The sequence below is a fragment of the Myotis brandtii genome, unplaced genomic scaffold (genome assembly GCF_000412655.1).
Source record: "Myotis brandtii unplaced genomic scaffold, ASM41265v1 scaffold129, whole genome shotgun sequence".
NCBI lineage: Eukaryota > Metazoa > Chordata > Mammalia > Chiroptera > Vespertilionidae > Myotis > Myotis brandtii.
In genome coordinates, this window is record NW_005354551.1 from 1,579,092 (window position 1) to 1,588,657 (window position 9,566).

The 9,566-nt window shown below is 48.8% G+C and overlaps 2 protein-coding genes across 2 annotated transcripts in view; both read right to left on the reverse strand.

The window, feature by feature from the left end:
• PINK1 (PTEN induced putative kinase 1) overlaps nt 1-4,382 on the reverse strand; it is a 25,022-nt gene extending 20,640 nt beyond the window's left edge. Inside the window, exon 1 of the mRNA XM_014534360.1 lies at nt 4,342-4,382. Within this exon, the coding sequence (XP_014389846.1) occupies nt 4,342-4,382 (41 nt within the window). The remainder of the gene's footprint in view (nt 1-4,341) is intronic.
• A 3,406-nt stretch (nt 4,383-7,788) lies between these two features.
• Nucleotides 7,789-9,566, reverse strand: part of CDA (cytidine deaminase) — a 25,370-nt gene continuing 23,592 nt past the window's right edge. The window contains exon 4 of the mRNA XM_005859702.2: nt 7,789-8,324. Coding sequence (XP_005859764.1) covers nt 8,208-8,324 — 117 coding nt within the window. The 3' untranslated portion in view covers nt 7,789-8,207. The remainder of the gene's footprint in view (nt 8,325-9,566) is intronic.

Consider the following 9,566-nt stretch of genomic DNA (forward strand, 5'->3'; position numbering starts at 1 on the left):
GAGAGAGAAACATCGATCAGCTGCCTCCTGCACATCTCCCACTGGGGATGTGCCCACAACCCAGGTACATGCCCTTGACCAGAATCGAACCTAGGACCCTTCAGTCCGCAGGCCAACGCTCTATCCACTGAGCCAAACCGGTTTCGGCGGTTTGGATGTTTCTTATGTGGACACAGAGGCACATGGAAATCAGATATTAATTTTCTTTATTGATCTCAGAAAATTTTAAATTACAATTTAAAATGCTCTTGTTGAGCCCTAGCCGGTTTGGCTCAGTGGATAGAGTGTAGGCCTGCGGACTGAAGGGTCCTGGGTTCAATTCCAGTCAAGGGCATGTACCTCGGTTGCAGGCTCCTCCCCGGCCAGGGCCCTGGTTGGGGCTCATGCAGGAGGCAACCAATCGATGTGTTTCTCTCACATTGATATTTCTCTCTGTCTTTCCCTCTCTCTTCCACTCTCCAAAAAAATCAATGAAAAATATCCTCGGGTGAGGCTTAAAAAAATCCTATATAATAAAGAGCTAATATGCTAAGTAGACCAAACAGCGGAACGACCTTCCGGATAAAGCTGGGGCTGCGAGGGCCGGCTTATGCTGCAAGGGGCTGTTAGGGCCAAGCCCCTTGCACAAATTTCGTGCATCGGGCCTCTAGAAATAAAATAAAATAAAATAAATAAAATATTCTGTTGAAATGGACTTTTGGAGAAAGATAACGAAGAGAAGATAGCAGAAACTTCACAGTCCGGTGACCACAGGCTCACTCGTGGAAACTTAGTTGGGACAAAGGTCTCATTTAAAGTTTAACTCTACTCATCTGCTATGTGTCATTATCATTACAGCTCTTCTCTTTCAGTGTTTACTGAGAGGGAACAAGAGGTTGTCTGAGATCTTTAGTTTTAAGTACAAGGATTTTCCTTACTCTTCTAGTAATGTAACATTTTACCACCAGGCTGGTGATGAGGACATACGTACTCATACTCGTGAAAGGAACATTGAATGGGTTGTTTTGAGTTAAGGAGTGCATTTGTTATCAGCCTTTGGATTTAGACCCTGAAGGTGCAAATAAACTCGCCAGACCTGTGATGCTTAACTCACCCACCTGTGAAACCGAAATCTCCAGACCGATACTACTTAACCCTCCATGGTAGGCTGTGTAGTTTCTTGTTCAACGGAGAGCACTGGACTTCCGGTCAAGATGGCGCTGGACTGGTTCACCTCTGCAGATAAATCTAAATTCCTCTGACAGGTCTGAACCAAGCACAGCATGAGGCTGGATGCTTTGGCAGCCGTAAGGATGGAAAGGGCAAGCAAGTTCATTACTACACAGAGATGCTTCCGGGAGGAACTGCTGGGATTCTGTTCTCCCTTCTGGGGCAGAGATGGCTTTATCATGGAGGAACACCCAGCTAGCTTTCCTGGGACTTATGGCCCTGACTCCACTCTCCCCCTCTGTTCTCTGGAAAAGGAAAACCCCACGGTGGCAGCAAGCCTCAGGTCTTAAGAGATGGCCCTGAGGCTCTCTGATAACATCTTTTGTCTCTTCAGCGCTGTCCCAAGAAGGGGAAGTTGGGATATGGTATATGGTTTTCTGCTGAGGTATCTGTTTATGCTGAAGATTTAATATTCTACAGGAGAGTGCTGCTCATTCCTAGGCCATTATTAAACATCACCAGGTACCAGGCAGGCTTTGATAGGCTCAGCCACAGAATTAGAGAATTGGGCGGGGGGTGTCTTCCTGCTCTACACTCTGCTCTGCGGGCGCCCTTCTGTCTTCATTGTACCTTCCTTTACTTTCCAGGCAGCGAGACTGTGTAGTTTTTGTAAAATACGTAAGAAGCATCATTTAACCTTCCCCAAAGGACACGGTGTGGGGGGGAAAAAAAAGCTGATGTTAATGTAAAAATGGAAAAAGAAAAGGAAAAAAACCCACACCTGCCAAGGGCATGTTGACCTTCTCGTCTGGCACCGCTTCAATACCCTTTGTCTCCTCCTGGCAGGAGACAGACAAATTTTCCCAGGGCAGCAACATCCTTTATCCACAGCCCATTGCAGAAACGCTATCTCTGAATTGCCAGCAGAGGTGGAAGGAGATTTTGCTAAAACTGTTGACAAGAGCAAAGCCGCCGCCAGATGAAAATCCGACTGCTCGAAAGGCCGGGAGTCGTGTTTGGAGGTTAGAATCAAACAGCAGGGGGCAAAGAGGGAGATTTCACTGGGAAGACGTGCCTCTGTTTTGCCTGGACAACACGGATGAAAACGTGCTGGTGGTGGATTAGGGCGATGTGTTGTTGAGAAATTCAGACAGTCTGTGGTTCGTGCAGTCCAATCAATTGGCTGCCCTGCAGCAATTATTCGAAGTAAAAATATGGTTATGTGACCTGCTGCATAAAGTCCTTCGCAGGCTCTTTGCCCGGCCATGGCCCGCGGGGTAAAGACTGAGGTCCTTAGCTTGGCACAGAAGGTCCTGTACTATTTGGCCCTGGCATCTCCCTTGCTGTCCATCTTCCCTCCCTTTGTGGTCCAGCAATGCTGAATTACTTGCAGTCTTCCCAAGCATCACACTGACCCCCCTGTCTTTTTTTTGCCTCGCTTTCCCCTTGCTTGTCCACAAGTAACTCATGTCGTTAATATTTTGTGCAGTCTTAATTTCTCTGGGTTATATATGGGGGATAGATAACTTTTGAATTAGAATGTCATACACCACTATCCCAAATGCTGGAAACAGCTCACAATTCAAAGGAAACTCTTTGAAAACTTGGTCTATTGATGGTGTTGAGAAGTGAGCAGAGCACATGGGAAGATAACTCATTCTGTCTTGATTTACCTCTTAAAAGAATCCTTTTTTTTTAATTGTTATTAATTCAGAGAGGAAGGGAGAGGGAGGGAGAGATAGAAACATCAATGATGAGAGAGAATCATTGATTGGCTGCCTCCTGCACATCTCCCACTGGGGATCGAGCCTGCAACCCAGGCATGTGCCCCTAACTGGAATCGAACCCAGGACCCTTCAGTCCTCAGGCCAACACACTATCCACTGAACCAAACCAGCCAGGGCAAGAGTCCTTATTCATACTTGAGGTCACCTCCTCCAGGAAGCCTTCTTTAACCTTTCCTAGACTGAGCGAGATGTTCCTTCTCTGGTTCCCTTTCTAAAGTATGAGTTTTGTAAGGATAGGGATATGATTTTTAACCTTTGACACCCCACCCCCCCAGCTCCCAGCACAGGGCCTTCTGAATCCCCAGCCCTTGTTGGGAGCCATCTGGGAACACAGGCCCTCAGTGGGCAGGCTCACTCGTAAGGAGGAGAGAGAAAGGGGCTGGGCTATCCTTTTGAACTCCCAGTCACCAGACTCACACCTCCTTTCTGACAGTGAGCCAGAAGGAGATGGAGGAAAACCATAGGAATGTTGAGTAGCTCACCTCCTACCCTCAACAGAATCACCACTGCATTTGTGCTCTGGAATTGATAAATGAATTTCCTTTCTATGACTTATTTCTTTATATTCCCTTTGTGTGTGGGGTTTTTTTTTTAGATTAAAAAGTCCTTTAAAAAACACTACACACACACACACACACACACACACACACACACATACTAGAGGCCCAGCGCACAAAATTTGTGCACGGGTAGGGTCCCTAGCGGCTGCCGGCTGCTGGCTGGGACCTCCCTTTCCCCTCCCCTCCCCATCTGCCTGTTGCCGGCCTGGGCCTCCCTTCCCGTGGTTGGCTGGCCAGCCCCACCCCCAGGTTGATCTCCTGGTAGAGGGGACAATCATGAAAAGCAACAATCTCCTTTTCTAACTTCTAAGCTCAGAGGCAAAAATATTTTACTCTTTTAGCTATTTTTGCTATGGTTTCCTTCAGGGCTCTAATACCTCTTTATTTTTGACAGCCACCTATTTGAGGCACAAAGCTGACCACGTCATCCCTGCTTCCGGAGACTGGTGGCTGCCCTTTGGAATAAGGTCAACTCCTTAACAAGGATAATCAGGCCTGCTTCCCCTAGCCCAAGGAATTTCCCAAGGAAATTCCCCAAGGAATTTCCCCTGCTTCCCCTCAACCTCGGCCGCACATTAGAATCACCAGGGAATGTTTTTAAAATCCTGATTTCTGGGCCTCATCCTCCGGAAATTCTGTTTCTTTGTTACTAATGTTGTGGCCTCACACCATAACAAAGAAACAGAATTTCCAGAGGATGAGGCCTTGTGGCCTCACACCATAACAAAGAAACACAATTTCCAGAGGATGAGGCCCAGAAATCAGGATTTTAAAAACATTCCCAGGTGATTCTAATGTGCAGCCAAGGTTGAGAACTACTGCCCTAGCCCTTCTCCCACCCTTACCTCCTCTTCTGTTTTCTTTGCTGTTCCTTGCCCATGTGCATTTTCGACTTTTACATTTCTAGAGAGTCCAGCCCCTGGTATTCATGCCTTTGTGCAATCCACTCCCCTTGGCTGTGAACTGGACCTTAAGGACTTGCTTCTTAAGGAATAGAATTTGGCAAAAGTGATGGGCTGTCACCTTCATGGTTAGGTTGCAAAAAGACTCTGGCTTCTGTCTTGCTCACCCTTTCTCACTCTCCTGCTCACTTCTTCATAAGAAGGCCAGCTGCTGTGTGGTAAAGTGCCCTGTGGAGAGGCCCACGTAGCAAGGAAGTGAATAGTCACAGCCACAGCCCACAGGAACTAAATCCCGCCAACAACCATGAGAGTGAGCTTTGAAGTACATCCTTCCCCAGTCTAGCCCTCGGATGAGACAGCAGCCACCAGATGACCCAGCTCTGCCCAGATCCCTGACCTGCAGAAACTGTGAGATAATAAATTTCTGTCGTCCCAAGCCGCTAACTTTTGGCATAATTTGTTATACAGCAATAGATGACTAATGTATCATTATGCCATATTTTTTTCTGTTCAGTCATAGAGTTTTTGATCCCCTCCCCCCTCACCTTAACTTCCCCTTTCCATACCCCTCAAAAATGAACAGACTGGGTGTTTCTTCCATGCCTGTTTCTGGGCCCATATAATCATGTACACAATATTATGTGTGTGGGAGACCTACTGGCCCATCCCTTATTCTTGAACAGTGTTTTCTGGCTTCATATCTGACACAGGCACCCAAAGTACCTAGTGTCCATCAGAGTTGTGACCTCTTCCCTGCCAAAAGGAAATCCTAAAGAATCTTGTCGTTTACATAAGCAATTAGCAGCAGCTGGCAAGAGCAGCAGAAATATGCGTGCCTCTATTTCTTCCCATGGGAATCTGGGACTCCACAGAAGGCTCTGAACAATAGAGGGTGTGCTGCTCTGAAATCTTAGGTCCTCAGAACATAGGGACCACAAAATGAAAATAAATTTTAAAAATTATATATATCTATAATTTTTAAAATTCATTGTATTGTTGATAGTATTACAGATGCTCCCAATCTCCCCCCCCCCCTTTAGCCTCCCCCCCCCCAGCCTTGCCCCACCCCAGGCCTTGTGCATATATTTTCAATAAGCATCCCAGCCTCTCTCCAGCCAAAGGAGTGGTGTTCTTCCAAGTGGACATTATTCAAACTGTTTCTGGAATCCTCTCTTGCGAATTGCTTTGGCAGTCTGTTTCCAAGAAGTATATAAGAACGCTGGGCTTCGTCCGTTAGGCAGTCCTCGTTCTCTGCCCCTCCCCAAGCCCTGTTTCCTAATGGGGGACCCTGCTGATGCCCTGGCTGGAACCTCTCCTCCCCAGGACTGCCCTGCCCCTCCGCAGGCAAGCTCCTCTCCTCCTGCGGGTGCTCCCAGAGCCCGTTCTCCCCCTTGGGTGACGTGAAGTTCTAGAACCATTAGCTCTCAGTTCCCACAGCTACAGCCAGAGCCGTGGAGGGCAGGGGTTTCATCTGTCTCATCATTGCTACCTCCCCACCATTTGGCCCCAGCCCCAGAACAGTAGGCACTTAATAAATCATTTGCAAATGAATGAATACATTGGCTATAAAAGACTGCTGCCTGTTTGCAAAAATCAAATCCATGTTCAAAGGACCAAAATGTGTCACCTTTCACAGCTGCCCTGTATCAAGAGCTTATGGAGGGTCCAACACTGGGCTCTTCTTAATGTGCATTATCCCGTTCAATCCGCACAGCAACTCTCTTTTAGATGATGATAGTGAGTGTCAGAGTAATGAAATCACTTGTGCAAAGCCACACAGTTTGGAGGCTGTCCAACTCCACATACTTAACCATTATGCAATACCATTTGGTTCTTATGAAATATTAAAAAGTTTTGTAAGTTTAAAAAATACAGATATGAACAAAGGAAAAAATCACCCAGCTAGATTCCCACTGAGCAGAATTTGACTGATATTAGCATCGTGGTCTCTTTAATTCCAGCATTCTCTTGTTTTCTCCCCCTCCCCTCCCCCACCCCCATATTGAGACCACCCAGAAGGGTGTGCAGAAGACCCCGGCAGTGCCGCACCTGCCAGATGGCAGCAGGTGGGTTGGGTGTGCTGTGGAGAAGCCAGACCTCCCAGACACACCTGTAGCTGCTCCGGATCCGGATAGGAGTGGAGGGACCCCCAGGGAAGGGCAACACTTCCTGTGCTCCCAGCAACGTGCTTGCCTAGATAGAAGAAGCCTGTGCTCTCCTCTCACCCTGGTACTCAGGCAACTCCTGCAGGGATCAGAGCTGTCACCCTTAGCAGGTCAGCCTGGCTCTGTCCCTTATTCAGTCCTCACCTGCCTAATTGAGTGTGTGTGTGTGTGTGTGTGTGTGTGTGTTGCAGCCAATGCGCCAATGGAACAGACCCTCCTCACACCCCAGGAGGTGGCATAGTTCCCGCTGTAGCCACCTTGCACTTGGGACCTGCCTGAATCACAGTATATTTGTGCAATAGACCTGTTTCCACCTCTCTCTCCTTGTCGGAGTGGGTCCTCACCTGCCTAATTGAGTGTGTGTGTGTGTGTGAGTGTGTGTGTGTTGCAGCCAATGCGCCAATGGAACAGACCCTCCTCACACCCCAGGAGGTGGCATAGTTCCCGCTGTAGCCACCTTGCACTTGGGACCTGCCTGAATCACAGTATATTTGTGCAATAGACCTGTTTCCACCTCTCTCTCCTTGTCGGAGTGCAAGTTCCTCAAGGTCAGAGACTTTCTTATACATCTTTCTCTCTGCAATATTTGCCATCTAAATGATACTCAGATAAATAAAGGCAGCCAGACATCAGCAGTGGGAGAATGGAAAAACACTTGGAATCAGGCAGACCTGGTTCAAATTCCAGTCTGCTACCTATTAGCTGTGCAACTTTGGGCAAGTGACTTAACCTCTCTGAGCTCGGATTTTGTTCATTTGGTAAAGGGAGGGCAGCCTACTCTGAGCTTGGTAAGAGAGGACTAAATGGGTTCATATATGTTGATCGCCTTAGCACAGTGCCCCGCAAAGAGCATGCACTATTTCTAGAGACCATCGTGGGAGTTTAAGGACCTGGATTCCGGTTTGAACTTTGCCATAGTCCTAGAGCAAGTTACTTAACCTCACTGAAGCCCAGCCCCTCATTTGTAAGAAGAAGGAACCCAAAATAGACACCGGAAATGGTCACTACGGAGAGTTAGACCCAGCTGGGGTGGGGGGTGGGGGGCTCCCTTCTGGAGACACAGGGCCAAGAAGCCTAAGAACCGCATCTCTCCACACCGAGGGGCACACAGTGCCAAGGGCCCATGTCCTCTCCCCGCAGAAAGCGGCCAGGTGTTTGCACAGAGAGAGACAAATCACCCCGGCCCTCCTAGGAGCTGCGAGCAATGATGGAGACAGCACATGTGCTCTCCTGAGTCAGGTGGCGCTGTGATGTTTATAATTAGAAAAGTCGCTCCGAACAGGATAGAACCTTGGGAAGGCGAATGGGGCAGCAGTCCACACTTGGCCTGGATTTTAAAGAGGGCCCGCAGGAAGGAGAGGAAGGAATGGGTTTCTCTGGTCTCGGGTGGCAGGTGGGGTGGTCTGGGGTGACAGGGAGGGGCCATGACCCAGGCTGGAGTGAGACCCCCTCTATCACTTCAGTAGACCCAAGTGCTTGAGGACCATTTGCAAAAGTCATCTCTGCCCGTCCCTGTGGGCTTGGCGCCCACTCGGCAGGTGTCCCAGGTCTGTGAGAAGGTCCTCGTGAAGCTCTCCGGACGGCTGGCTCCTTAAGCACCTGTGGGAACCCAGGCTCTCCCAGGCGGTGGGCATTCTCCATCTTTCACTGGACCTTCTGCAGGTCCTCGGGCCCGAAGGAGGCAGGCAGCAGCTCCTGGACTGTCCTGAGAACATAGGTACCATCCGGCTTGGTCAAGTAGACATCCCAGTTGGAGCCAAACTGGAAAAGAGGCAAAGCTAGTGTGAGGGAGGCAGTATTGCCGAGGGGTTAGGGCAGACCTGGGTTTGAGTCTTGGCTCTACCTCTTCCTATCTAATGTTCCTCTCTGTGCCTCAGTTTTCTCATCTATAAAATGGGAATGACAGTTACACCTGATTCACTGAGCTTGAGGGAAGAGCCAATGAGAGATGACATGTTAAGCGGTTAGTACGGTGCTTTGCACATTGCTAATGGGCGATAAATGTCATTCTGGACGTTATGAGAACAGTATCGAACCCCTGGGCGGCCTCCTCCTGCCAGGACAAAGAGCAACCGATACCTGCTTCCCTTCCTCCCAGCATCTCGTTCACTCCTCACAACCAGAAGGTGCACTCCGGATATTGCACCTGTGTGATTTCATCCTTTACCCTTGGAGGTAGGTGCTATTATTACCCCCATTTTACTGATACGAAAACTGAGGCTTAGCAGGGTAATGTCAGCAAAGCAGAATTTTAGCCCAAATCTGTTTCTACGTGTTTCCTTTACGCTATCAGGAGCTACCCTTGCTTGTGACCTTGGGCACAGGACTAAGCTCTTTGGGTCTCTGTGTCTTATTCTGTGAAATGGTTTCAGATACAGAACGCAGTAGGCAGGAAGACGGAGAGTTAAATCGGCTGTGGCATAAAGGAAAGAGACCTGACGCGGGAATCAACAGACCGAGGCCTACCTGGCCAGGTGTTGTGATAACTACAGGTGGCGGGTTTTGTAAAGCGCCTGCATGCAGTGCCTGGCACACAGTAAATGCTCAGTTACTGGAAGCCATTCCTGTGGATTGCTAGCGTTTGCTCATGAGCGCTCAGGTTTGCAGCCTGCTGTTTCCACGCTTCTGTCTGAACCTCCCACTTATTACCAGGCACAATCAGCCCTGTGGCTTTTTAAAATTAATGTGCTCGGCCGGCTGTGCCCACGGGTATGGGTGAAAGTGAGTTTTAAGGATGAAAGTTGAGTGAGTTTAAGTGCCTGGTCCCTCGTCCCCAAGCTTCATCTCTTACTATGAGCATTTTGTTTTCAGTGTTGCCCGTCTCCCCTTAGGCCTTTTCATTTGCTTTCTCTCGTTTGCCAACAAGCAATTGGACCAACTCAGGCCTCGGGAGCCAGGGAGCTGCCATCCTGATGTGGTTTCCTTATGAGGCCTTGGACTTGCCGGGGAGTTGGGCAGCCATTTCTGCCCCTCCAAAGTGCGGTGAAGTCCACGTCGTGAAGT